Source organism: Brachyistius frenatus, unplaced genomic scaffold (genome assembly GCF_029030835.1).
Source record: "Brachyistius frenatus isolate BFR_SWC_R1_liver_20210118 unplaced genomic scaffold, ASM2903083v1 Contig_26, whole genome shotgun sequence".
Lineage (NCBI taxonomy): Eukaryota > Metazoa > Chordata > Actinopteri > Embiotocidae > Brachyistius > Brachyistius frenatus.
Genome location: NW_027210625.1, coordinates 3,224,998 through 3,252,799, shown reverse-complemented (window position 1 = coordinate 3,252,799; position 27,802 = coordinate 3,224,998). Strand labels below are relative to the sequence as shown.

The window sequence follows — 27,802 nt, the reverse complement described above, 5'->3', positions numbered from 1 at the left end:
TTAAAATGATTGACAAAAACATTTGTTAACTTCGTTGTAACTATTTGATGGCAAAGGAACGTTTTCACTCTCAGGTCCGCTACCGTTGTTGTCGTCACTCGGTTTCACTGCTGAGCGGGTCCTCCTGTTTCGTAGGAGATCTTTGGCGTTAGCGGCGCCGCTCGGTGTCAACATTGAGATGAGCAACAACCGGCGGCGTTTAGCTGCTCACAAGTCAACGGACCCATGTTTTACTCGTCTGTTTAAGTGAACACATTCAAGAGAGGTGACAAAAAAAAACAACCAAAAAAAGCAGCTGGTAAGAAAGAAAAGAGCTTTTATCCAGAAATAGACACCTATGGTTTGTGCTAGCTCTTTGGCTAGTTAGCTGATTGATTAGCTAATGTTAGCTCGCAAGAATAACACGTTAACAAACAACAGCTGTATAACAGATGGGAACACCTGCACACTGAAGTTAGAGCTATTTATGTTTGTCCGCTTGTTAATGAAGATGAATGGAGTCGTTATTTGAAAATACATGGAAATCATTCAGGGAAGCTTTTATTTTGACATTTCATCCTGTTGCTTTCAGTTTCAGGGGTTTTGTGCTTTATTTGTATTGACAGCAGTGTCTTTTTTGGGGGTTTGTAGTTCATATCCAAGTGTGACGCCAGCAGCAGCAGCAGCTGCAGCAGCCCTTAGTCTGACATGCTGATGGAGAAATAAACCCCACCAATGGAAACCCAGTGGAAGAGGTAGGTCCCCTCCTGAAGAGGACTGTGGTGCTCAGTCGCTGCTTCGTGGCCCTGGCTGGATGTAATCTCCATGTGACATCGCCTACGGATGGAGTTGTGCTTACTTCATCCACAAAACATCTGTTGTTCAGATGAAATGGTGAACAAAATGAGGAGGAGGGGTAAAACACCAGCTCGGCTTCGATGCTGAGGACCTGCTGGCAGTTTGGCCACTTCTGCTGTATCAGCCACCCACACACCTCTGTCTCTAATCTGTCTCTTCTTTAAATCAAGTCCTCATACAGTTGGATGCACTGTCTGTTTTGTTAGATGAACTGTTATTTTTGGCACGTAGTACATTTCTGTCTTTAAAGCAGTCTGACAATAATAACAAGCAAGTAGTTTGGATTGATTGGAAAATGTTTGAGCCACGTTTGTTGGCAATAAAAACAAATTAGCCTTCATTTTCTAATTGATGTGATTGTCCCGCAGCTCTGGGGATGACGACGGTGGGGAGCGAGGCCTGCTCCACACCTGGAGGGGCTACTTGTACAGCGTCACCCCGGAGAGGCTGCTCCTTTCCCGGCCGGTCCTCCAGGTCGCCCTGGGCACGCAGCACGGTGTTCTACTGCTGGAAGGTAAAACTTTAGACATTTTTATGCCTGAATCATTTTACTGAGTGTGGAGGAGTCATATGAATACTTAAACAATTGGATGTTAGTTCATCAAACACCTGCATGAATGCAAAGAGTGGATTCTTCATTATTCATGTCATTCTTTAGGGGGTTAAATCCTGATCATTTAGACTGTTCGGACTGGGAGTTAAACACATCAGATACTTTATAGTTGACTGAGGAGGCTAACAACGATTTGAGTGAAGGATACTGTGATGACACAAACAAACTGAGCAAACTGCCTTCTTTCTCTTTGATTTTTGGCCGTTGGTTTCTTCTACTTTAGGAGGACAGGTGTACAGTTTTGGAGAGTTGCCATGGAGACAGAGTCAAGTGCCAGAGCCAGCAAAACCGACCCTGGAGAGCGCACTCAGCGGGCAGCGGGTGGTCGCTGTTGCTGCTGGAAACTTCCACAGCGGTGCTGTGACGGAGGACGGCGGCATCCACATGTGGGGGGACAACGGAGCGGGACAGTGCGGCCTACCGGGCCTCAACACCGTTCCCAACCCGACTCCGGTCGCTCTGCTGGACGCTGACACCAGTCCCCCTCAAACGGTACCGGTGCTGGAGCTGGCCTGCGGAGAAAAGCACACCCTGGCGCTGTCGGCCCAGCGGGAGGTGTGGGCGTGGGGCAGCGGTTGCCAGCTGGGCCTCAGCGCCACCGTGTTTCCTGTCTGGAAACCGCGGAAGGTCGAACACTTGGCAGGCAGGTATGTATTACAGGTGGCCTGCGGGGCCTCACACAGTCTGGCTCTGGTGCGCTGCCTCGGCCCTCTGGACGTCCACCGGCCGCCCGTGGACAAATGCGGTCAGTGTAATCAGCTGCTCTACACCATGACTGACAAAGAGGACCACGTCATCATCTCTGACAGCCACTACTGCCCGCTTGGTGTGGAGCTGACTGAGGATGAGGGCAGGCTGGAGGCGCCTGCTCCCACCCAAGGGCTCAAAACATCCCCGTCGGAGCCGGTCTTCCCGTCCCACACCTCGAACTCAACGTCCCCTGCGCCTGCTAAAAGTGCCGGGCCCGCCGACACCCAGGACTCTGAGAGCGGGGAAGCATCTTTGACTAACGGAGCGCTCCCGGCCTCAGGCTCTGACGCCTCGCCTCAATACAAAGGAGTCAAGAGTTCGCCTTATCCAGATGAGCAGGCAGTCAAAGACTACCTGAAGAAACTGTCAGACAACACGCAGGCGGAAGCGAAGACGTCTGCTGGAGGACTTCACACTCTGCTGGTGAGCTACGATGCCACAGCGACAGAATGATCACAGACATCAAAAGAAGAATGTCTCATCTTTCCCTGATAAAACACATCAACATCTTTTACATGAATGAGCTAGTGTTTTGAATGTTGCTGTAAGACAAAGAAATGATTGGAGTGACAACACAAACCGTTTTTACTTTTAGTTGCCAGTTTTTTTTTCCGCAAAATTTGATTCATCATGGGATTTTTAAAGGCCAAGGGACTAAAATCACTTTCATTTGCTGTCTTTTAAAAAAAATTATTTTACACTGCAGTACATCTTTAACAGGGGCTGTAGTGATATACTTTTATTAATAGCATAAAGAAGAAAATCCTACAGCTTTGGGAGTCCTTTGGTTGACGCACAGATGTTGTCCACACTGTTTTCTTGGCATTTGCGCAATTCAGCTGTGTTTTGCAAATTTGCCCAGAAACTATTATTCATTTTGTTGAAAATGCCTTTGAATCGCTTGAGTATTAAAATTCTCAGAATTTTAATAAGGCATTAGGTTTTTCACGCAATAATTTTTTTCCACTGATCAAATGAAAAGTTTCAATGAAACAAAGCAGGTTTCAGTGTTGCTGTGGTCCAGCGGTGGATGATGTAATTCAGTAATGTAATGTGCTGCATAATGTTAAAAAAAAAAGTCAAGCTTTGTATTCTGTATGCCTTAGCTAACACCCAAACGTTGACCTGTGTGTTTCTTCTCCAGCCCTCAGCAGGAGGGCTCAGCTCCTCCACAATCAACAGCCTGGTGGCCTCCTGTGCCTCTGCAGTGGGCGAGCGGGTCGCCTCCACCTACGAGGCTTTGTCCCTGAAAAAGATGATGAACTTCTACCTGCCCTCGGGCGTGTCCAGGCCGGCTGGTCTCGCCGGAGTGGGCGACAACACCACTGAGCGTGTCCGGCAGGAGGACTCCATGCAGGGCAAGAAGAGCTCCAGCACGGGGGACATCCGCGAGGAGGAAGCCGAAGGTCTGCGGCGCCGCCTCTCCCTGCCCGGACTCCTCTCTCAGGGTAGATACGCTGTTCACCTCTTATCCTCCTCGTATGCCCTGCTGCGTAAGTACACCTCGCCTATGTGCGGGTCGATGTCAGTTTGTGTGTGTGTTCACGTCGGGCTCCATCACCCAGCTTGTGAGCACAGCATTGTGGCATGCTTTGTGCACAGCTTTGTCTTCAGTGTCTCTGAATGTCATATCGAGCAGTGTCACCGGCAGACAGTGTTAGAAAATAACGTAACCAAGTGGAATGAAGGAATACATTCCCTTCATGACTTCACAGGGGTCAAAGGGCCTGACCTCAGTTGTCAACTATTTACCAATGGGTCCTAACCAATAACCTAACATGTCAGATATCTCCAATTATCAATGTGTTTATTGACAGCAAGATAACACCAGTCACTTTACCTCATTCAGGGTGCAGCTGACTTCTTTCTTAAATTTCATTAAAAGAAATTAAACATATAAAAAAAATAACCATCATCCTTAAAAAGAAGTGTTTTAATCCAAGAAGCTTCTTCCAAAAAGCCAAAACACGAGTCGATGCTTTTGTTGTGTTTACTGCCTCATGAATAATAAAGGGCATCATTATAAACTGTTCTCAGTCGCCGTTACACGTGTCAGTGTTTGTTCTGTCTGCTGCCTGATAACGAGCTGGCTGACCTGATCTGAACGTCGCCGCTGTCCCTGTGCTTTCGTTTGTTTGTTAAGCTGGATTTAGCACCTTATTCAGATCGAGGTGCTTTCCATCCTTATTAAAACATGTCAACATTTGTGTTAACTTATATAGGAACTAACAGAAATGTAACATTATTTGCTCATGGTGCGACTCAGCCTGAAGCTGTATGAATATCTGTGCAGTGGAGGAAGACGTGTCTCTCCGTCTGTGCCGCCACAGTGTCGCCGCGGCTGCTGAGGAAAGCCGGTCGGCCCAGGATGCGCGCCGTCGCTCTCACCCCGCTGGAAGGGGCCGTCCCCGAGACCCAGGAGGTGCTGCCCACCCTGCAGACGGAGGTGTGGAGCTGGGGCCACAGTGACCACGGGCAGCTGGGGCACGGAGACAACCTGGCCAGGTAGGACACGGCTGTCGCTGTTTAGAGTGGGATGTCATTAGAAAGAAGATTCCACATCAATTCCCACATTAGACAGGTTTGGCCAGGTTTATAATACAGGCAAGGCAAACGTGTTATTTTTTTATTTTTAGACTGTAACTAATATATTGTATGAATGTAATTAGTTATGAACATGATTCATTGTATTGATCTACCTTTGTGCCTTTTGTGTTTGCTGTTGCTTTAACATTGGAAACCCCACATGCAAAGCTGAGCAGTACCTTAAAACAAAAAAGTATATTTACATGACTTTATGATGCCGTGCAAATATATACAAAATTTATCCATGTGTGTGTGACAGTGTTGTGTTGTGTTGTGTCTGTTTGCAGACTGCAGCCGCTCTGCATCAAGAGTCTGAACAATAAGGAGGTGGTGCGGGTGGCAGCCGGCGCTCACCACTCCCTCGCTCTGACGGCTCAGTCTCAGGTTCAGTTTTTATAACAGTTTTTGTCCAACAGGATCCTTTTCTCCTAAACTGTAAATACAGATGTCAATAATGCAACATTTGTTTCACAGTTACAGTGGAGCTTGTGATTTAACATTAATGTTTAATGTCAGATTTGAGTGTAATTTCCTCAAAGTTTCATTCGGTCTTACAGTAATCTCGAATCTCGTTGACTGATGAGCTGCATGTCTTGAAAAGTCGAGCAGTAGCAGACATAAAGCTCAGGTTCTCATAATAGGCAGGTTTCTGTATCAATAAAAACTCAGACAAATTTAATTAAGTTATTATATTTTCATTGGAAAAAACATCCATCTACTTTGTGCTGATTATCCAGGTTTAGATCGCATTTATTAAAATGATTATTTCAGAAAGTGCTGACAAAATGTGATATAATAAATCATCCCCTCTACTTTTCTATCATTCTTTCATTCATCAGCTTTTAAAACAGTGAAACAGGGATTAGATTGTTTTTATAGGGTATTAAAAAGGGTTTAAAGGTTTTAAATTTGTCCTGAAAAACCCTGGTGATGACAAGATGCCCCCAAAAAACCTTTATTCAATCACACGTAGTCGAGTAAAGCAGGTTCACCGCAGAGGAGAAATCCTGAATTTGACATTGAAAGACATTGTATGAGTCTGAATGTGTGTGTGCGTCCACCCTCCAGGTGTTCTCGTGGGGCAGCAATAGCTCCGGTCAGCTCGGACACATGGAGTCACCTAGCACTATTCCCCGCCTCGCCAAGGTCAGGACCCCGACACACGCCTGACACACACACATGAAGCCTAAAAGTTCATGTTTGTGACGTTTTAACTCCTCGTCCAGTTGTCAGAGGGGATCCGGGTGTGGGACGTGAGCGCCGGGGAGAGACACACCCTCCTGCTGGCGGACGGGGACTGCATCCAGCCCATCATTTATTACAGCGGGCAGCAGGTGAAGGAGGATGAGGAGGAGAGCCACGCCACGGAGGAAGAGGAAGCGGAGGAGCGGGCGGGAGGCTACACCCAGCAGCCCGTACTACTGCCGTTCTGCATGAACGTGAGGACGGACTCACGGCTTTTAAAGTGCACATGGAAACACATAAAGACACAGTTTCCTCTTTTAATCCGTGTGATTGAACAATGTTTGTTTCCGCTGTCTCCCCTGATTTGCAGCTCGGTTACGTGAGCAGTGTGTTCGCGGGCGGCCGGCGCTGCGTGGCTCTCTCAGACAAGAACGTGATGGGCTTCATCGCCAGCTTCCACGAGCTGGCGTCAGCTGAGAGGAAGTTCTACTGCAAGCTGTGCAACATCAAGTCCCAGATCATTCGCCCTCTGCTGGAGCTGGGTGAGAGCGACGCACGGGGGGAAAAGACAATTTCACCTTTGTCCTTTGTTCCCTCGCTCCCTTTGGCTGAATTTCTTCCGTTTGGTCTCGTCCTCCTCCAGAGTCGCTGAGCTCGGCCCTCGGCCAGGTGGCCCTCGGGCTCCTGCAGTCGCTGGCCGGCCGCTTCAGCCTCCTGTGTCACCTGACCGGGCAGCATGCCGCCAGCCTCACCGCCAACCTACGCCGCGGCCGTGAGGTCAAAGGCCTGCTCATCCTCGACTACGGCAGCATCTTCCTCGACTCTTACCATGAGTATGTGTTCAGAAATGAGATTTACTTATTTGAAACATGCTGAGCATGACACTTTACATGTTTGTCTCTTCACCTAGTTACTGCAGCACTGTTGGAAACTTCCTGGTGATCGGAGGCTTCCAGGCTCTCACCAAGCCATCGCTGTGAGTACACACACACACACACACACACACACACACACACACACACACACACACACACACACACACACACACACACACACACACACACACACACATACACAAATGACTTTAAATTTGAAAAAGGTGACTAATATTAAAACTGATATGGATTTTCCAAAAGAGACTTCTTTGGGAAAAGTCCCGAGCTGCTCCAGAAGCTGTCGGAGTGCAGCGAGGAGAACCCCGCGATGGCCGACCTCCTGGTGGCGCTCTTCTACCTTCCGACCCGCCACCTACAAGAGTACGGCAGGCTGCTGCTCAAACTGGGCACCTGCTTCGAAGTGGTACGAGGAAAAAACAAGTTTGGATATTTTATTTGCTTTTATTGACCAACAATCGACCAAGATAAATAGAGGATTTTGCTTTCCACATCGTTTTGTTTTGTTATATATATTTTTTGATTTTACTTACTTAAAATAAAGTGCACTGTGTATTTTCGTAGCTTTGATTTTAAAGCTTTAAGATAACATTTTCTTGTAAGTATGAATATTTTCCTAGTCAGAATCACACTGATTACTTCCGGTTTCAGTGCTCCAATGACTACCAGAAGCTGCAGGACAGCTGCACCAAGTTCGAAGCGCTGGTCTTGCAGCTGAAGAGAAAAAGGAAAGATGCGGAGTACACCTTTCACTTCTGGAAGACCTTTCCTGGCAAAATGACAGTAAGCTCGCTGAGTGTGTGTCTCGTGACTCCGGCGTGTCCTTGACGTGTCACATGATGCCACAAGTTGCTGAATGGTGTCCTTGTTTGTCGTCAGGAGTCCCTGCGGAAGCCTCACCGCCGGCTCATCTGCGAGAGCAGCAACAAAGCTCTGACCCTGCAGAGCGCCGGCAGGTTCTCCGTCAACTGGTTCATCCTTTTCAACGACGCGCTGGTCCACGCACAGGTCAGCTCCACACACACAACACTCCCCTCACCTACTCGCCTCTTTCACTTTGATGAAGCCGCCATATTTCAGAAACTGTAAACTGGTGTGTTTCAAGCGTTTGTGTGTGCTTGCCTCCGTGCTGTCAGGGCGTGGCGCCTTGTAAAAATCTTGTAAGTATGCAGCCGGCAGCAAACCTCAGCACAGCAACCCCTCTATCCGACACTCCTTCTTGTTCTTCCTCTTCGTCTTCTTTCTTATTCTTCCTCTCCGTCTTCCTCTGTGTGTGTGTGTGTGTGTGTGTGTGTGTGTGTGTGTGTGTGTGTGTGTGTGTGTGTGTGTGTGTGTGTGTGTGTGTTGTGTGTGTGTGATGGGCATGGGGCTCTGTGTCATAGGATTTTGCCCAGTAGGTCAACACATTCACACACACTATTATACAACAGCTGAAGTTGTAGCTGGACTTTAACGTGCACAAAGCAAATTGAAGCTATAAGCTTCATAAGTAAGTATTCCACGTTTTGAATTTGTGACTTACAAATTTCCTCTGAAACAACAGCATCAGTAGAGAAATGAGAATATGGGTGCATAAATATTTCCAGTGATACGCAGCCCTATCCCCACCACCGCCTCCTGCCTGCTCTCCACCTGTAGGAAACTGCATGCGAGGATGAACTAACTATAACCAAGGCTCAAATGGCTTTAATCCCTCTTAGTTCTGCTCTTCCTCTTCTTCTTCCTCATTTTGCCTCATTGAAGCCGATCCTGCTTACAATCTAAAACTCCAGACAAATGTTGGAAGATATTTCTTCCAGCATCTTATTGAAGGTTTTCATTCCTGGTGAAGCCTTGTTTTTTTTTTTACTGTTGGTTGGAGATGCACATTGTCTCCATTTAAACTGTGAAAGTACCAACAGTTTCTGGTTCACTTCTCCAAAACAATTTCCTTCCCTCGCTTCCTGTTTGTCTCCTTTTCTCTTTATTTTCTGTCCGTGCCTCTCGATCTTTTCTAGTCTGCATCGGTCCTGTGGTTGTCCTGCACACTTTCTGATTATGTCGCACCTGCCTTGAATCGTGGTCATTTTGTTGTTGTTTAAAAAGTATGAAATATCGAGCAGTTAGGGTTCTTTTAAAAAAATGGTTTGTCCATTTTATTCCCGCAGCAGCTGTAAAAAATCTGGACAGAGAAAATAGTAATTGTAACTGAAGGCAGAAGACTGTGATTTTCCTGGAATCTGAATGAATGAGAAGCAGGATGGTGATGAAAAAATAAAAGCATGCATGCTTTAATCTTTAACTCCTATAAAGATGTGTGAAAACCATGTTGTTTTGCATGACTGATGCATCATCATCATTCTTGTGGGAACTTTAATAGCCTTTAAAGCATAAAAAAATAACATCATTTTATGCCTAGTTAGTCCATGTTTTCATGTAAAGTTCATTCTTTTTAGTATCTTTACATTTTTGCTTTGATATTATTTTTAAAATGTTGCATCCAAGTCTTATTGTTATATTTTATCCTTTAACACTTTAATTCACCAACAAGTAGCCTTCGATCATACAAAATAAGGGTGGAAATGTAAATTAGCTGAAAGTAAAAAGGAGAATCTGCAAATAGGAAACTAAAATGTGGATTCAAGCACAGAATTACAATTTCAGACAAGAAATAAGATCCAATTTCTGCTTTTTTTAAATTTAAAAATAACAACCAATTAAAAATACATGAAAATATTTTTTTATTAAATCTACCCAATTGTAAACTTTAATCTTGGCTGTAGAGGAATTTGTAGTTCACACCCTGTTTATTCATATTAATTATATTTATGTCACTGTCTCTGTGATCAGATGTTTTAATTCAGCATTTGTGTTTCTCTCTGTTTCTGTTATGAACACTCACTCTTACTCTTCTTCTCCCCTCTTTCTTCATCTTTTCATCCTTCCCTCTGTCCTCATCTCCTCTCCCTCTGTCATGCTTTTTTCTGTCTTCCCTCCCTCCATCCTTCCCCTCCTCCTCCAGTTCTCCACCCATCACATCTTCCCTTTGGCCACGTTGTGGGTGGAGGCGATCCCGGAGGAGGACACAGGCCTGTAAGTGTATTGAATTGCAGGTTTTCTGTAGAATAACTCTGTTTTAGATAAAAAGAAAAAAAAAGTTTGTCTCCATCTAATATTATTGTTGCACCTGTACTGGTGTGTTTTTCACATTGTGTAGATACGGACTAAAGGTGATCACACCTGAGGAGACGTTCACCCTGCTCGCCTCGTCTCCGATGGAGAAGGTAAGTCTTTAAATGCTCACCTGAAAAACTGCAATTCCATTTAGTGGATCTCATCGTGTGTCCTTCTCAGGCCAAGTGGCTTCGCTCCATCAACCAGACGGTGGAGCAGGCCCTGAGTGTGGCGGGGCAGGATGCATCGTCCATCAGCTCGGGGCAGAAGCTGGAGCCGCCCACCTCCAGGACGGCCTCCTACACCTTTTATAAGGACGGTCGACTTAAGGAGGCGACGTATGACGGTCGCTGGCTCTCCGGCAAACCCAACGGCAGGTCGGAAGTGTAGCCTGTCTAATTTTCAGTAGAGCGTCTGAAGTATTGTGATTGCGTCTGGTGATTGGAAGTGATTCCTTTCTTTCAGAGGAGTGTTGAAGTGGCCCGATGGACGGATATACACGGGGGAGTTCAAGAATGGACTGGAAGATGGGTGAGCGTCATGATTCGAGTTCAGAGTACGTTAACCTGGTGGGATGATTTGAGATTTTGATTTTAGCTTCTGTTTCCTCCCATTCTCATGTGTTTGTGCAGCTTTGGTGAGTTTGTGGCTCCCAATAAGACCCTCAACAAGAACGATCATTACCAGGGTCACTGGAAAGACGGCAAGATGCACGGCCTCGGCACGTACAGGTGAGCGTTATTTTAGACCATTGTCAGTACAGGATGATTTGTTATCATTAACATTTTGATTATAGCTGTTTAGACCATGTAGTTATTGTGAAATTGAGCTGATGATTAGAGCCTATTTAGAATGTGTTCAGTGTTTTGTTTTCTATATTTACAGTAAAAGTGAGAAAGTACAGTGTTTTAGTTCTCACTGACAAATCTGAATAAAAGTCAGAGACACAGTTTTTTGTAAGAAGACAGTGAACACGCTCCGTCTGATTGCAGGTACGCCAGCGGCGAGGTTTACGATGGGTCCTTCCAGGACGGCATGCGTCAAGGCCACGGCATGCTGCGCAGCGGCAAGCTCAACACCTCCTCCCCCAGCGTCTTCATCGGCCAGTGGCTGCAGGACAAGAAGATGGGCTACGGAGTCTTCGACGATATCACAAAGTACAGTCTCTACAAAGTCACTGTGAAATACTCACGGTTTTATTCTCGTGTCAGATAATGTGTTTTCTTTAAGGTAAGAGTGATATTTAACAGTGGACTGTTTTCTTTCCAGAGGAGAGAAGTACATGGGCATGTGGCAGGATCACCTGCGGCAGGGCACGGGGGTCGTCGTCACCCAGTTCGGCCTGTACTACGAAGGAGCCTTCAAGGACAACAAGATGATGGTGAGCACCTTGTTTTAGTGTTTATTCAGAAGGAGGTAGAGGAAAGAAATATTAATAAACATTAGATACAAGTGATTGAAGTGTATTTCTGTCTTTCAGGGCACGGGGATCCTTCTGTCAGAGGATGACACGACGTACGAGGGGGAATTCTCTGACGACTGGACCCTCAGTGGAAAGGTGAGCATCAAACAAATATCCAAATGTCTTTTAAATGACTTAAAGTAGGTGCAGACACTCAATTATCTGAGAGTACTACCAGTGAAATGTACTTGTTTGTAGACTACATGTACTCACTGGCTCTCCCTCAGGGCGTGCTGACCATGGCAAATGGTGACTACCTGGAGGGCTCCTTTAGTGGGGAATGGGGTTCCGGCCTCAAAGTCACAGGCTCCTACTTCAAACCGCAACTGTTTGACACCGACAAGGACAAGACCCGAGCTGTGTAAGCTCTCAAACTTTCTGCTATTTACAGAAAAACTCTTCATTCATCTGTCTTTTTTTTTTAACTTGATATAATTTGTGTGACATGGCAGGAAGCTGGGGCGTCTGTGTGTGTGCGCGGAGGATAAATGGCAGGCGGTGTTTGAGGAGTGTTGGAGTCAGCTGGGCTGCGAGGCACCGGGCCAGGGAGAGAACTGGAAGGCCTGGGAGAACATTGCTGTGGCGCTCACCACCAGCCGGAGACACGTCCAGGACAGGTACACAGTGTGGAAATCTCTTCTTTTAGATTCATCTTCTTGTAAGCAAGTAAACCAAAGGTTAGATTTCTTCTGTTTGTGTGTTGCAGTCCAGAGATGTTGTCTCTGAGTCACAGTAAAACTCTGGAGAGTCTGGAGGTCATCCCGCAACACACAGGGCTGATGACAATGGAGAGATATCACACAATCCACCTCTACCTCATCAAGGTGATTCCACCAGGCTGCAGGAAGTAGTCAGATCCTCAAGTACTAATACCACATTGTAAAAATACTCCATTACCATTGTAGATGTTTTAATATTTAAGCAGCTTTTTACTGTTGTTCTTGACTGAAATATTTTGTATGATGCTAACGACTGATTATTTTGCTGAATACTTTCTCAATTAATAAATTGTTCGGTTTGGTTTCTGATCCCCAAAACGTGTTGCTGCAGTGTTACACAGCCTTACATTAAATAGAATTGATATCTCTCCCACATAAAGTAAGTGAAACAACTGATTCCATTGAGTCTCCCCTCCAGGCATGTGACACCCCCCTCCACCCGCTGGGCCAGCTGCTAGAGACGCTGGTGGCCGTCTACAGGATGACCTACGTGGGTGTCGGAGCCAATCGTCGGCTCCTGCCTCAGGCTGTCAACGAGATCAAGTCTTACCTCAACCGCATCTTCCAGATCGTCAGGTAGCTCAAGAGCTGGAGTAAAGAAGGAGCTCTGTTGATATAAGCGGAAGAATAAAACAAATTTCTGCTGCACCTATTTGTGTTTATTTATGTCAAACTGTTTTCCTTGAATGCTCTGCAGGTTTCTGTTCCCAGACCTGCCAGAAGAGGGCGGTCTAATTCCAGCGCCGACCACCAACCTGCAGGACAAGAAGGAGATGGGCTCCACGGACGCCCCGCCGGAGTCACCCAAACCGGGGTACAGACTGAGCGAAGTTCCCCTCCTGCTGTCATCACGAGTCGATCAGATCACATTAACCTCCTCTACTGTGTGTGTGTGTGTGTGTGTGTGTGTGTGTGTGTGTGTGTGTGTGTGTGTGTGTGTGTGTGTGTGTGTGTGTGTGTGTGTGTGTGTGTGTGTTTCAGCCGCGTGGTGAGCAGCTCGGCTCTGCTGCTGCCCGTCCTGCTGCCTCGTCTCTACCCGCCGCTCTTCACTCTCTACGCTCTGGAGAAGGAGAGAGAGGACGACGTGTACTGGGAGTGCGTCCTCCGCCTCAACAAGCAGCCCGACCTCGCCCTGCTCGCCTTCCTGGGCGTCCAGCAGTACGTCACACGCTGCAGCTGATCACAGGCCTCTGCAGGAGAGTCAGATCAGTAACTTCCCGTGTCTGTTTTTCTTTCCCCTTCAGAAAGTTTTGGCCTGTTTCCATCCCTGCCTCTTTGCCCGTGCTGGGGGAGAAGCAGCAGGTTTGGGTTTTTTTCAATTTAAAGCACACATCCAGTTTGATTGAATTTTCAAACGGACTCAGATCTATTGCTTCCTTTCAAGACTTCAAAACTTTTTAATAATCCTGATTTAATAAGTGACAGTGTGTCCACTAATAGTGTAAACAGTGTGTGCTGTGTATCTCCTGCAGGTTCTTTCCAGCACCAAAGACGCCTGCTTTGCCTCAGCAGTGGAAACTCTGCAGCAAATCAGGTGCAACAACTTTAAAACTCTCAAGCATCAACGCAAGATTTAAAGCACTAAAATGAAATGTAGCCATTTCATTCTCAACACACAAATATTTTAACTTATTGAAAGAAATTAGATTATAATTGAATAAAAATATGTAAAAATTTAAAAAAGTAGAGTGATTACTTTAATGTGTGTTTTGCAGCACAACGTTCACCCCGTCAGACAAGCTGCAGGTGATCCAGCTCACCTTCGAGGAGATCACACAGGAAGTCCAGTCGCTGCTGAGGCAGGACTTCCTGTGGTCCATGGACGACCTCTTCCCCGTCTTCCTCTACGTGGTGCTGCGAGCTCGGTCAGCCCTGAAAAGAACAGACAAAACCCTACACACTAATACACACATTAACACGCATAGATAGTGATGATGAGGTGTGGATATTGATTGAAAGAAAATTGGAGGATCATATTTGTTTTTACAGGCCGCAAGGTCCATAATGGGAAGAATCACCATTTCTTTACTTTAAGCCGTCTGGAGTCGAATATGTAAATGTTCTGAGATTTATCTGACTTATTGCTGTTTGTTTCCCTTCAGAATCAGGAACCTCGGTTCGGAGGTAAGCCTCATCGAAGACCTGATGGACCCTTGCGTTCAACATGGAGAGCATGGAATCATGTTCACCACCCTCAAGGTAACACGCGCACACACACACACACACACACACACACACACACACACACACACACACACACACACACACACACACACACACACACACACACACTTGACGTGGCTTTATTCTGCAGAGCCTTTATCTCATTCACTCGTCTTTCCCACCTCCAGGCCTGCTACTACCAGATCCAGCATGAGAAGATCACTTAAGACTTCTCTGCGTTACGTCCTCTGCAACTTGCCACCCCTCCTCCTGCTCCTCTTCCTCCTCCCCCTCTTCCTCCGACAGACAGACAGTCAGAGCGTCTGGATCAGCCAGTCTTCAGGATAACGGATGCAGCGGCCAATAGGAGGCGGAGGATCATCTGAACAGGTTGCCCACAGCTCCATATGCTCCTGTCATGGAGATGGGATCACCTCCCCCACTTCTGTTTGACACACACACACACACACACACACACACACACACACACACACACACACACACACACACACACACACACACACACACACACACACACACTCTGCAGAGCTCTTTGCCCTTTTGAGTGGCCTCCAGAGATCGTGAAGGTAAATACTTGTGAATATTGTCGGTGTTAAGCTGCCAGAGATGAGCCACTTCAGACCGCCCAGTGTAAAATAATGAAGCAGGTACAGTGCGGAAATCCTGATGGCGTTGTCGGGAGAAACCAATGACTATTATATCAGAATCGGTTAATTCGTCTGTTACCCGGGAGGGAATAAGAAGTTTCTTACCAGTGTTTGTCCGATGGGACTGGCTTGTTTTGCACCCTGTTGAATAGCGGACCTCTGAAGAATCAGTCTTTCTGCATAAAAAACAACTTCAGAAACCTGAAGCTTGGTGTGTGTTTCAGGTTGTTTCACCTGCACCAAGATGCAAACATAACAAGGAAATGTTCTCCTAAAAGCTTTTGGCTTTATAAACTTGTCTTTTCCTCTGCATGAGAAATAGTCCTGAATGTTGATGACAGATATTTTAAAAACCAAACAGTAAGTCTTCATCACTGAAGTCTTTCGGCTTGTAAAACTGAAAAATACTGAAGTGCCGTGTCTTCTTCACAAAACCATCATAGCTTCAGTGCTGCACTGCAGAGAACACCCACTGCTACTGGACAACTGCAGCTGTAGTGGCGAGACATGCTCTGCCGTCTCTCAGTTTTATAAGAGGAGAAGCTGGTTTGATAAATCTACGTCTGGGCAGCACATCGCTGCGTCCCCGAGCTTCTCTACAGGAACCATCGGGCCTCGTTTACAGCTACGTTTGATACTGTATTTATACCAAACAAAAGATGTACAGCATGCAGTTGGTAAATCTAAACTGACTTCACCACAACTATAAATAAGACATTAGAACCAAGTGCAACAAACCGTGACAGTTTAAGTGTTACTGAAGATGCAGCTTCATTTCAATCTTCAGTTTGACGGTTGACTTTAGAGCACAAACTATATCATGATGTACACTTGGACTGTTATAGTCAGATGCTTCAACAAATGCAAAATCAGGCTGCAAAAACACCTCGTTTTCCTTTCCTGTTTTCTTTTCCTTACCAGATTTCATTATTGATTAACAGTGACAGGATCATTACACAGGTCTGCAAAGTATGAGAACTTGTAGTTTGCAAAGTGACCAAAGGTCAAAACATATAGTTCTTCAGTGTAATTTTACATCATCACTGATGTGTAAAAAAAAAAACATGCATTGGGCCAAATGAAACTTTAAATTCAACTCCAAAAAGTTGGAAATCCACTGCCTTTTTGGAGGTGCATGACATGTTTCTTTCCTAAAGGACTCCTATTGTTGTTTACGGTGAAATCATCGGTATAAATCTTCATTTAACTGTGTGAGAGGCGGGTGACATTCAAACTTTGGGAGACGACAAGCTGCAAATAACCAGAAAATGTTCGTATTAAATGTTCTGTTGTGAATCACAGTGTTTATTAGAGCCGAGGAGAGAAACCAACCACCATGTTGAGGTCTTATTACTCCTAAAGCCCCATTTGTTTTGCAAAATAACTAGTGTACAAGGTCAAATTTTGATTTAATAATTCAAATTAAACAACTTGTCCTCTTGCAGGTGACTTCTGAGCAGAGAGGGAGACAGCTTAATGCAACTCTGCCATTATATTATAGATAAAAATGAGTTCAAATCTCTGCACCATCTGTTAATGCTGTTCTTTTTTTCAACCATTTACAGCACTAACTGTCACACAGCGTTGTTCACTTGGGATTTGCGTCACACATGCCACTTTATAAAAGGGCTTAAGAGGCCATTCTTTTCTGGGTTTTTTTTATTTATTTTTTTAGATACCACAGACAGCTTTTGTTTTTGCAGACAGTTTAACAATAGAAAAGCCGGCGGATCAGGGGATGAAGCGCCTGTTTTCCTGCAGGATTTTTGAAAATGGGCATCAAACGGTTCTGAAATAGTTGTTAACTGCAGCTTTGCTTTGTTTTGGGTCGATGTTGAGCAAATATTGATCAAAGTAATACCAAAATAACTCAAAATCTGTGCTTTTGTTTGCTTTTAAGCATTAAATTTGCCAAAAACATACATTCGGCTTTAAAATGCAGTAAATTTCAACAAATATTGTCCCCACGTGTAGTAAAGATCTCCGTGTGTAACCATTTTGAATTTAGCCCCTCTCATACTTGGTCCTCTTAAATCCCGGCTTATGTTTCTCCTGAGAATATCCAATATTTGCCTGAACTGAAAGAAGCAAAGCATTATTGTCTTTTCGAGTTCATCCCAAAACGTCATCGACACAGTTTAGGCCGAAAAATCAATTATCCTCTGGGTTTGACACTAACATGCCAAACAGGGACGAGACTAAGCTTCCTGTTTCTCCTGGGGTTTTTGCTCCCTCTACTCGACTACTTGTCATTCTACTGAACTACAATCTGAAAACTGATTGAAATACTTTGCTGCTTCCACTTAAAACACATATTTTTAACACAACTGATTTACGGACCAAACTCCTAAAGCAAAATGTGACATTTATTGTAATGGTTGATCACAAACTGACTATCTTAAATCGTGTATGTGGATAATATAAACTGAAGGAAATGTTCATAAACTTGTGTTGGGTTCATGTTTTAAACCCTGTGATGACTGACCGGTTAACTGACTGTACCTCATGCTGTTGCATTGTATGTAAAAACAATTGTAATGTCAGTCGAGTTTGGTGTTTCCTCGCCGACTTGACGGCAACCTGAGTGTCTTTTACATGATGTCGAATGTGTTGTACCTTTTAAACGATGACAAAGGGCAATAAATGAATTTGATGGATGTCACAGGGGCATCAACTGCAGTATTTGTACATGACACCTGCAGAAACACTGGGAGAACCGACAGGAATTCTTCGGTTTAACTAAGGAGACTAAAATATTGTTTATCTGATCTTTGAATTACTAATTTTTCAGCCTTAATTTCAAAATTGTAACTTTTTCTATATATCTCTGTCTCTGTGCTGAAGACTCTCATGCACCCTTTTTGGTCAAACTAAATCTTCTTGTCTTTTAAAGTAACACATGCATGCTTTCACCTTCTTGTTCCAGCCCTCTTCTCCCCTCAGCTCCTCCTCCATTCTGCTAAAAGCTGAAAGAGTTAAGAAGATTTGGCAGCTCCCCAGCAACCAACCAGCCGGTGAGGGAGGAACCGGCTTCCGGTGGCCAGGGGCAGGTCGCTCACTTGCTCGGGATTAAGTGGGATCGAGAGAGATTACAGCCCTCTCTCTCTCTCTCTCTTGTTTCCCCGTAACTCGGTGAAAGCGTAGAGCTCCATCCGGTCCACGGGGAATATTTTCCCATCATATCTATGTTTTCCTGCATCTGAACTGGAGCTGAAACTGGCAGGAGCTGGAGAATAACAGCTGGAGGAGTCACTAAGGCTGCAGGTGTAGAGGTAAGGTGATTTATTTGAAGAGAGACGGAAGGAGGAAGCCCACAGGGATCATCCTCCTCTTCTTTAACAGGAGAAAATTTACCTCTTGAGAAGCTCCTGCTGATTAACTCTTTACAATTAATCACTTTTTTAACAGATGTTTTTGCCGTCTGGCATCTGGAACAGTTGGAACATTTCCAGTATGATCATGATTGTTTATTTACAGTCATCAGATTAAAACCTGCTCAAAGTTGATCACTTCTTTGGTTGTCACTGTGTCTAATTGACCAAATGTAGGTTATAATACCATCATAGCTGACATATTTTGTTTGAATGTGACTGATTTTAGTTCATAAAGAAGTTGGTTTCCCTCTGATGGAGATTATAGTCTGCACATCTCTGTATTTACATCACCGTTGCTTTTACAAGGTGCTGTCAAGTGTGCTATTAACCCCTGACCCCATTCACACTGATAAAGCTGGGACTGGGGCTGGATTACTGAAGCGGGCCCTGAAGTGGTCCCCAAAAGTCCCATGTTCACTGTGTCAGCTGCTTTTTGAAAATGTAATTGTAAATTTAGCACAGAGTGAAATCCAGTGAAGCTGACTCTGCAATTTTTGCAGATTAAATAAATGAAATGGGAGCATTATAAAATCTTGTTAGGAATTTAGTACTTTTAGGTATCAATCAAGCTTTCCTCCACCTCTGTGACATAAACCCATTTATCTCCAGGCCTGTCCTGGTAAGCAGTCAGCAGGTGGTCGGGGTCAAAGGTCGGGGGTCCAGCGACCATGAGGCAGGCGGTGGAGGCTCAAGTTTTAAACCCCCACTATGAGCTTGGAGAGCACGGTCAGTAGCAGACATGTATTTACATTTTACTGCATTAATGCACTGACTTATTGTCCTGTTTACTGTCTGTTTTGTTTGTGTTGGTGTTGCAGGCCTGCGTCAGATCCTGTCAGACGTGATCGAGGAGGTGAGGCAGTCAGTGGGTCAGGACATCGACGGCGCGGAGATCCTCCACAGTCTGCTGAACTCCTCATGGCTGCAGTCACTGCTCAAGGTCTGAAAACACGCCGCTTCTCCTGGGAATCTACTTTTTCCTTTCATCTCTGTATTAATAGTCTGCTGTCAAATCCTGTTTTCGGGGATTTATTTTAGGACTTATTTAAAAATGTTCTAGTCCTTTCCTTTATCTTTTGGTCTGTATACAACCTTCTTGGTTCATCGTTTTAACAGGAATATCAACTCTTCTGTAACATCATTTATTATACCGTTCCACATTGATACTTCACAGCTTTACAGTATGTGAGGATCGATGTTTCTTTCAAGCTACTTAACTCGCTGAATTTTTCGACTGCATTGTTTTCAGGTTCACGAGTGTCTTCAGAGGTATCTGAGAGATTCCCCAGCACCGACTCTGACTTACACTTCAGGACTCTCGCTTCAGGTTTGTTTCATGATGATGAGTTGTCATTCACAGTCATCGTGTAGATACTTTTTTTTTTTTTTTTTTTAGATGTGTGTTGTGTTGTTTCTGTCTGTGTAGCTGCTGGCAGACATCAGATCGTTACCAGGCTGCTCCGAAGAGGCCAAAGAGCTCTACCGTCTCCTGCGGCAGCCTCACCTGCAGGTGAGAAACCACCTGGCTGGTTGCAGATATTGACCTAATAAAGATGGTCTGAACTGACAGTGATGTCTCTTTCTGAGCATGTGGAGACACTGAATCTAATTTATGTCTGTAAATCCTATATTTCCTTTCTTAAACTTTGAATTATTAATATTATTAATGCAACTTTCATTGAAATCAGAACAAAGATATCTGAATAGTCTCTATTGGAATTTAATTTCTTACATTTCTGTGCTGTAACAATATTTGTCACAACCTTGAGCTGCTTTATAGTAATATTTTGGGTGAATATTACTGAAGAAATATGAAATTTGATCTGCACCGGTGTCCTTTTTCTTGTTTTAAAAGGTTTTAAACAATACTAAAAGATGAAGGTTGGAAAGAAATTACGAATTATATTTCTAATGATACAAATTAAGTATTATGAGACAATAACAACATTCATTTTAAATTTGTGTTTTATATTCTTTAACTGAGCTTGCTGTCGAACCATCAGTCTACTTTGTCTGTTTTCCAGGCTCTGCTCTCTGCTCACGATACGGTGGCCCAGAAGGACTATGAGCCGGTGCTGCCGCCGATGCCGGACGACCTGCCGGACGATGAAGAGGCCACCAGGATCGTCTGCCTGGTCAAGAACAAGCAGCCTCTGGTGAGCTTGGCAGCAAACGCCTCCTCATCTCGCATTAGAGTTTAATCACTTTTAAAACGTAGAAACTGTGAAGTTTGGTTTGTAGCATCGTACAATATTTTGTTTAATTTACCTGGATACACGTGTTTAATTGTCTCTTTGCCTGTAAAGTCATGCACGCACTTCAGGACATGAACTGGACCACAGGGGAGTCACTTCTCCCAGCACTGTACGAGCAGATGCTCACGGATATTTTAATATGTGGGCTTTTTGGCCAAATATAAATTGAAACAGCTGACTGCGTCAAAGAGAGACCAGATGTTTGAATTCTATAATCTGTCATTTGTCTGATTGTCTGTTGATGCTACAGATGAATTTCTAACAGCCCAAACAGCTCGAAGAGGAAGAAAATAAAACAGTTTGGAGACATCTGATGCAAATTTATGATCGGAATGGTTCACATGCAACTGTGCTGTTTGTAATCTGTGTGTCTTTTTAATAGAAAGTGCTCATATGTTTGTGAGGATATGAGGAAGTTTTTGTAGCACTGAGCAGACTTTAATCTTTGTTGTTGTCCGGTGGAAGTGCTCAGTCTGTGTTGGACATGTCCCTCTTCATCTGAGTGACTCTGTTGTCTCACAGCTGTGCGACCGCCGCAGAGTTGGGCTGCCGCTGCCCACCGCTTCCCTTCCCTGTATAAAAAGCCCCAGAAGGGGGATCCGCAATCACTGGGATACCCTGAGGCTTCTGACCCAGCAGAGGGTTCAACGAGCCGGAGCGTTCGGGGTCCGGAGCCCCGCAGCTGAGAGCTGCAGCCTGAGTGGGAAGGATTCGTCGTGGTGCAGCGTCCGGAGAGGCAGCTACCCGCCAACTGAGCCGCTGTGTTGCCCAGCAGGGGCTCGGCTGTACCTTCCGCCTCGATACAAGCCGAGGAGTAGCTGCCAGGCATGCTGTCGGAAGCCGATTAGCCAGTGTAGAGTTTGTTACACCAACCTGCTGTGGGAGCAGAGCTTGAACCGCTCCGCGCCTGCGGTCTACAGCTCGGTTCTGATTGGTAAGGAAAGATGTGGGCCTCGTTTCCTGAGAGAACATTGAGGGGATTTCTTCAAGTGTTTCGTAATGCTGTTAAATCTCTATATGTTGTTTATGTACTCAAACTCTGAGTATGTGAGAGCTTTTATTTTTACGCTTTTAGATGCTTTTGGGAAACGAGGCCCTGCTGTTTTCATCACTCGTCATTGCGCCATCTTCATCCATCGTCCATCATTTACTTATCATCTTTCATGGATTAACAATGTCTGTTTTGTCGTTGGAGACAACATCATTGAAGGGCTCGACAGTGCAGAAGAGGATGAGGCGGGAGTGTCCGGCCACACCACGTCACCTCTCCCCGCTGCCCGGCGGTGGACCATGTCTCCGCCGTGTCTCAGCCTTCCATACTGCTCCAACGTAGACGACTACCTCCAGCCAGGCCTTCCTCCGAGGCTACGAAACCAAAGCCCTCGCATCCGCACAGCTCCGCCCAGCCCCATGCACCCCCACCGCGTGCAGGAGGCGCCGGCGGCCGTGGAGCTCGCCAAGCAGGAGAGTCTGGACGAGCTAAGGATGACTGTGCAGCTGGCCGCCTGCTCCATGGAGAGCAGCACCAAAGACATCAAACTGCTCGGGGAGAAGATGGCAGCCGCCACCGAGCGCATGTCGGAGACGGTGCAGGACAATTCGCAAGCTCTGGTCCTCCTCACGCAGGTGGTGGGGCGGCTGCAGACTCTCCTCGCCGCCACCAGGACCGAGATCAACCCCGTTAAACCGGCGGTCACTGAGCAGGACGACACTTTGTCTTTGACACGTCAGTCCAGATGTTCCCTCCCATCGCTCCTTTCCACCGCCTCCTCCTCCAGCTCGCTCAGCAGCTCCCTGGGCGCTCCCTCCACCTCTCAGGCCACCAGCTCTCTGTCTGTGTCCTGTCACGGATCTCCACGAGCCAAAACAAAAAACACCCCCTCAGCACAGAAGAAGCTCGGCCGCACTGATGTGGAAGCATTCAAACATCCCGTCACCAACGGCCTGCGAGTTGAGCCCAAAGGGACTTCAGTGGAAGGAGCTCGCTCGAACCAGAGGAAAAAGAAGAAGAAGAAGAAGAAAAAGAAGAAGAGGGCGACATGAGAAGAGAGTCCGAACAATGGACTTTATGTGTCCTTTCAAGGCGTCTCTGCAGAGCTGCTGCCCAGCAGACACACAGTGGTAGTCGATGTTTCTTCTGCTCGTTTTGTTGCATTTCTTCCATCGTCATCGTTTGTTTTTGCTTCAGCAGGAACTTCAGCTGCCTTCATTTCATTTGTGTCGTTGTTGTTTTATTTCTACCTGAATGATATCTTCCATTTCACTCCATAGTGTTTGAATCCTCATCACGGCTCCCTGCAAGCTTCATCAGCTTTATCTGTCTATATTTATGCGATTCAATTTGACCCACATGTGTCTTTACTCCACACTACAGCCGGCCTATGTTCTGTGTTCTCATCTTTTCGGTTTTAGGGAGCAACTATAAAGAGAAACGAGATCACAGGGGAGATTTTCATAGCTCGGGTGATTCACGGAGGGCTGGCTGATAGGAGCGGTGAGGATCATGTTTGTTTTTTGTGCTGCTGATCAAAGAATTACTTTACATGAGTGATGACATGTTGAGTGATGCCACAGTGTAACAGACAGAGCACTATACCTTTAGAAACTTAAAAAACTGGACTTTTATCATGTTGAGAACAAATAAAGGTTAGTCTGTGAGGGCAAAAGCTATCTGATAAAAGACTCGCACACTGAAAGAACAAAGTACTTTTAGAGGAGAAAAAAATTAAGACAAATTAATGATCTGATTTTTGTTTGTGTTTCTATTTCTGCATGTGTGTTTGTAGGGCTGCTGCATGCAGGGGACAGGATCATGGAGGTGAACGGGTTTCCAGTGAACGGGTTGGAGCCTGAGCAAGTCATCCAAGTTGTGGTAAGTCAACAACTGCTGAACCACTTATTTAACTTCTGCACTGTGCTGTTTGAAATTTGGGCTCGTTGTTTGTTTGTGAGATTGTTTAATGAAAGAGTGTTGTAGCAGCTAAATTCGTTTTTAATATGGGTGTAAAATGAGACCACTTATATTTCTATGTGTCCTTTTCTGTCCTCCATATCTGTAGTCTGGAATCCCAAACTGTCTTTTCTGTGGTCTGATTCAAGACCTAGCTGATCACATCCCTGATTTTTCACAAGCTCATCATGAGAAGCAGAAGGCATCACAGCCTCACACCTGATTCATGTTTCACAGTTGTTCATTCAAAATGTATGTTGTGTTAGCTGCTTTTGATCCACATTGTTTCTTCACATCCAATCAGCAAACTCGGTCACAAGGCACCATCATGTTTAAGGTGGTTCCCATCACAGAGAGGGCGGTCCACAACCAGACCATGGTAAATCCTCCTCCCTCACCTCCTTCCTCTTTCACTTTACACATTAACACCTCATTATAAATGGACTTTCTATGTGTCAGCTGTATGTGCGGTCCATGGCCGACTACAGCCCCCAGCAGGACCCGGCTATCCCCTGCGCCGACGCCGGTATGAGCTTCAGGAAAGGCGACATCTTGGAGATCGTGGACCAGACGGACGCCCTGTGGTGGCAGGCCAAGAAGCTGCCCAGCGACACTTCCTGCGCCGGCCTCATCCCCTCCACCAACCTCCTCAGACGGTCAGACTAAGTGATTTTAGATTTTTTTTGGGGGCATTCAAAGGCGTCAACTCAGCTGTTAGAACTTGTGATGTCCATTTTTCTCTCTATTTTCTAACATTTTATGTTGCGCCCTGAGCGGTGCAGTGTATTTTAGTTGAACTTCAACGTGATTCTTCTTGTTGTGACAGGAAGCAGAGGGAGTTCTGGTGGTCTCAGCCTTACCAGCAACACGGATGCATACAGACCTGTGAGTGCGCTCAGATTTTCTGTCACTGATCTCACACTTTTAAAAAGTCCCAGTGCGACTTCACAGACGAGTTTTCTTTGTGTTTTGCCCCACGCTTACTGAAGTGAGCACTGTAGAAGAAGGTAAGGAGAGATTACATTCAGACCACACTGAAGTTGATGATGGTTTAATGACAGATCTGACTTTTTATTTCAATTTTTCACCCCCAGAGGAAGACCTGATGGCCATTGACGAGAAATGTGTTGAAGCAGGTAAAGATCCACCTGCTGTATTAATCTTTTATTCACAACCCTCTCTGCTTCTCTGTGCTTAATTTCCCTGTGTTTTTTCTGTGTTTTTCTCTTTGCCTCAGATGAGGAGGCGTTTGAATCTGGTAGGTAAGTCTTTGTTGACTGAGTCTGTTTTGTCTTTAAACTCATCGCTCCATCTCCTGTCCTTCATCTCAAACATCTGCTGTTGTTTCTTTTTCCAAACCTTCTTGCTGACCAACCGTGAAATGTCAGAGGAGTTCAGAGAAGGTAAGAAAAACACAAATGTTTGTCTTGTTACTTGCCGGCTGACCTCATTGCAGAGGCTGCTGCAATCATTACTGTGATTTAAAATATTATCTAAATAACTTGTGCATGTAAACTATCTGTATTTATTTGTTTGTTTTTTTACTCATCCTCTCCTCCATTTTCCTCCATGTGTTGCACTCTGCTTCACCTCATGTCCAATCAGAGGAGGTTGACTTCAGCGGCAACACTGAAGGAATATATTTAGGTAAGTCTTCATACTCTGAAGCAGCATTTTTTTTTTTTAACCTTGTTACTTGTTAATTGTCGATGTTGTCGTAAATATGTTTTTTTTGGAGTCCATCAGCTTGTATTGTGGATCATGTCTCTGAGGTTCTGTTGACTCCATCTTTTTTTTGTTTCTGTCAGCGGGCTTCAGGCGCAGCATCCGTCTGTGCCGGCGGCGGTCTCACAGCACCACCCAGCCGTCCTGCCACACTCGCTGCCCCAGCAGCTGCTACAACGCCCTCAACAGCCCCTACGAGGAGGTGGTGCGCTACCAGCGCCACCCGCAGGATACACACCGCCTCATCGCCCTCTTAGGTGCAGGAAACATTTCAGTGAATCCTACTGGATGTTGTTTCACTCATTAGGCAGCAAGTTAAAGATCAAAATGTGCTGCTTCTTCAGGTCCATCTGGTGTTGGTGTTAATGAACTTCGGAGGCGATTGATTGAGATGAACCCGAACCTCTTCCAGGGAGCCGTACCTCGTATGTACCAGTCGCTCAAATAATAATATATGTTAATATGAAAAAAACCTGAAAACATAAGGCCATGCCAAATGTTCTGTTTTTTTTCTTGCATCTGGGGCCTCTGGTTTTGTATTTTTGCGTCTGTTTCTCTGATAATCTGATTAAATTAAGAGTAAAATGTTTGTTTCTTTTTCTTCACCAGACACCACGAGAGCACGCAGAGGATACGAGGAGTCTGGCAGAGAATATTTGTTTACCAGCCGAGAGGTCTTCGACAACATGGTTTATAACAACAGGTGAGGATGAGAAAACCATCTACCTGTTTATGACATCATCAAACGACTGATAGGGATTCATACTGATGGTCTGATTTCAGGATCTGATACTGAATTTGATGACTTGAAAGCTACAACCACCTAATGCTATAACTGTCACAAATACGATCTGAAATGCAGCTCATGAGTCTGGATCAAATGTGAGATGATGTCTCAGTTTGAGACCTACAGAAATATTACAAAAATGCTTTGATGATGCCCAACAGGTTTGTGGAGTACGGCGAGTACAAGGGGAATCTGTACGGCACCAGCATTGAGTCTGTGAAGGAAGTTTTAAACAGCGGGAAGATGTGCGTCATCGACATCGAACCAAAAGTGAGTCCAGAGAAGAATCGAGATCGAATCTGTTTTAAAAGTGCTTCTATGAAATGTTTTGAAAGTGGTTTTGTTTTCCATTTAGGCCATGCAGGCGGTGAGGACACACGAGCTGAGGGCCTACATCATCTACGTGAAGCCTCCACCTCTGAAGCGCCTCAGGGAGACTAGACAGGACTCGTACATCACCACCAACTACTACGTCAACCGACCGTTCAAAGTACGCCCATGTTGTATTATTTAGACATGGTTTGAGCGTACTTTTCGATCATAAAAGGAGCATTAAGCTTTAATTTGGATTTTAAATTCATATAAAACTAAAATTGAAAAAAAAAAAAAAAAAAACAGCCAAAACTAAAAAAAAAAAATCACAAAATCATAAAAAATATATTTCAGTCAGTAAGAAGCTGGAAACATCTTGGTATTTGTTTTCTCCAACAGGATGAAGACTTCCAGGAGATAGAGGATGCAGCCCGGAAGATGGAGTCCCACCACTCGCAGTTCTTCGATCATGTGATGGTCAACGAGGAGCTGCAGGACTCCTGTGACCAGTTGCTGACGGTGGTGAGGAAGGCGCAGGACGAGCCGCAGTGGGTCCCTGCCAGCTGGATACGACCCACCACCGAATCGTAGAACAGGACAGGATACTGGGACATGGCAGCAAATCTGGGAAACTGAGAGTCTGTAATATCCTTCATTGTACAAAATCAGTTAGAGGGGAGCTGGGCACGAGAAAATCGGAATAATTTGACTTATGTGTTTGTGGCGTTCTTGATCTGCTGCTTACGTCACTCCATATCCCCGAGGATAAAATGAAGCTGGACTCAAGCCCAAAGAAATCCCGGAAACTGTCAGACTTTGTCACAGTTTTCTCTTTTGTCTTTGTACTAGTAGTGAAACTAACAGATTTCAAACAATCATAGTACATCTGCAACCAGGAGCGCCTTCCTTTGCTGTGCTGTTAGACCTACAGGTTGTTTAAATTAGAAAATGGTAGTTTTCTGCTCTGCATGCAGCTTTCATTTGAAGAAAACAGGTTAATTTGCAGCCCTGCTTCCCAGTCTTGTTCACAGACCTGCAAGACAGAATGGGACTTTTTTTCAATTGATGTTTACATATTAGAAAGCTAAGAGTTTTGTTTTTATTTCAATCTTGATAAATGGTTTGTTTCTTTGTGTTTTGGTATAGCTTGATGTGTTATTGCATGCCAAAAACTAAATTATTTGAGATTTTAAATAAGCTGTGTTTGGCAAACTCTTGCAAGACCAACACTTTGTGTCCTTAAAATATCATTTTTCGAGGTAAATTGCAAAAAAATTGCAACCAAAGCAATAACTTTTGAATATTTGTACCTGTTTGTGACATCAATAAACTACTTCTCATAGTAATTTATTCATCATTTATTCAGCCGT

At 45.0% G+C, this 27,802-nt stretch overlaps 2 protein-coding genes across 6 annotated transcripts; both read left to right on the top strand.

Annotated features, from left to right (window-relative positions):
- The first annotated feature begins 160 nt into the window (after window positions 1-160).
- On the top strand, window positions 161-17,691 carry als2b (alsin Rho guanine nucleotide exchange factor ALS2 b). Of its 5 annotated transcripts, none has more exons than XM_069698311.1 (35): window positions 161-265; window positions 631-734; window positions 1,206-1,351; window positions 1,674-2,623; window positions 3,345-3,693; window positions 4,531-4,705; window positions 5,074-5,170; window positions 5,855-5,932; window positions 6,013-6,225; window positions 6,342-6,513; window positions 6,615-6,804; window positions 6,882-6,947; window positions 7,108-7,270; window positions 7,516-7,647; window positions 7,744-7,872; window positions 8,001-8,024; window positions 9,866-9,936; window positions 10,061-10,127; window positions 10,198-10,394; window positions 10,483-10,548; window positions 10,650-10,748; window positions 11,010-11,174; window positions 11,287-11,398; window positions 11,498-11,575; window positions 11,707-11,840; window positions 11,932-12,096; window positions 12,186-12,303; window positions 12,617-12,774; window positions 12,896-13,012; window positions 13,180-13,356; window positions 13,443-13,500; window positions 13,671-13,732; window positions 13,914-14,063; window positions 14,301-14,397; window positions 14,550-17,691. In XM_069698311.1, exons 2-35 carry the CDS (start codon window positions 715-717, stop codon window positions 14,586-14,588), a joined length of 5,034 nt encoding a protein of 1,677 aa, XP_069554412.1. In that variant the 5' UTR covers window positions 161-265; window positions 631-714; the 3' UTR covers window positions 14,589-17,691. The 5 variants fall into 5 exon arrangements, with proteins under 5 accessions (XP_069554412.1, XP_069554414.1, XP_069554411.1 ...); XM_069698313.1 differs by having other exon boundaries at window positions 161-298; window positions 3,345-3,648; XM_069698310.1 differs by having other exon boundaries at window positions 161-298.
- A 1,365-nt stretch (window positions 17,692-19,056) lies between these two features.
- On the top strand, window positions 19,057-27,766 carry mpp4b (MAGUK p55 scaffold protein 4b). Its single transcript, XM_069698119.1, has 21 exons — window positions 19,057-19,129; window positions 19,222-19,343; window positions 19,653-19,730; window positions 19,830-19,913; window positions 20,428-20,559; window positions 23,071-23,152; window positions 23,445-23,530; window positions 23,913-23,987; window positions 24,068-24,264; window positions 24,435-24,493; window positions 24,598-24,615; window positions 24,703-24,744; window positions 24,846-24,866; window positions 24,997-25,011; window positions 25,214-25,255; window positions 25,417-25,590; window positions 25,678-25,758; window positions 25,943-26,036; window positions 26,282-26,390; window positions 26,476-26,610; window positions 26,832-27,766. Exons 1-21 carry the CDS (start codon window positions 19,072-19,074, stop codon window positions 27,021-27,023), a joined length of 1,896 nt encoding a protein of 631 aa, XP_069554220.1. The 5' UTR covers window positions 19,057-19,071; the 3' UTR covers window positions 27,024-27,766.
- Window positions 27,767-27,802: the final 36 nt, after the last annotated feature.

Coding starts and splice junctions, on each gene's coding strand:
- mpp4b (XM_069698119.1), top strand. CDS start 19,072: ATGAGGCAGGCGGTGGAGGCTCAAGTTTTAAACCCCCACTATGAGCTT. Junction 23,153..23,444: donor AGGGCTGGCTGATAGGAGCG/GTGAGGATCATG, acceptor GTGTGTTTGTAG/GGCTGCTGCATGCAGGGGAC. Junction 24,265..24,434: donor TCCACCAACCTCCTCAGACG/GTCAGACTAAGT, acceptor TTGTTGTGACAG/GAAGCAGAGGGAGTTCTGGT.
- als2b (XM_069698311.1), top strand. CDS start 715: ATGGAAACCCAGTGGAAGAG. Junction 5,171..5,854: donor CTCTGACGGCTCAGTCTCAG/GTTCAGTTTTTA, acceptor TCCACCCTCCAG/GTGTTCTCGTGGGGCAGCAA. Junction 13,733..13,913: donor GAAACTCTGCAGCAAATCAG/GTGCAACAACTT, acceptor TGTGTTTTGCAG/CACAACGTTCACCCCGTCAG.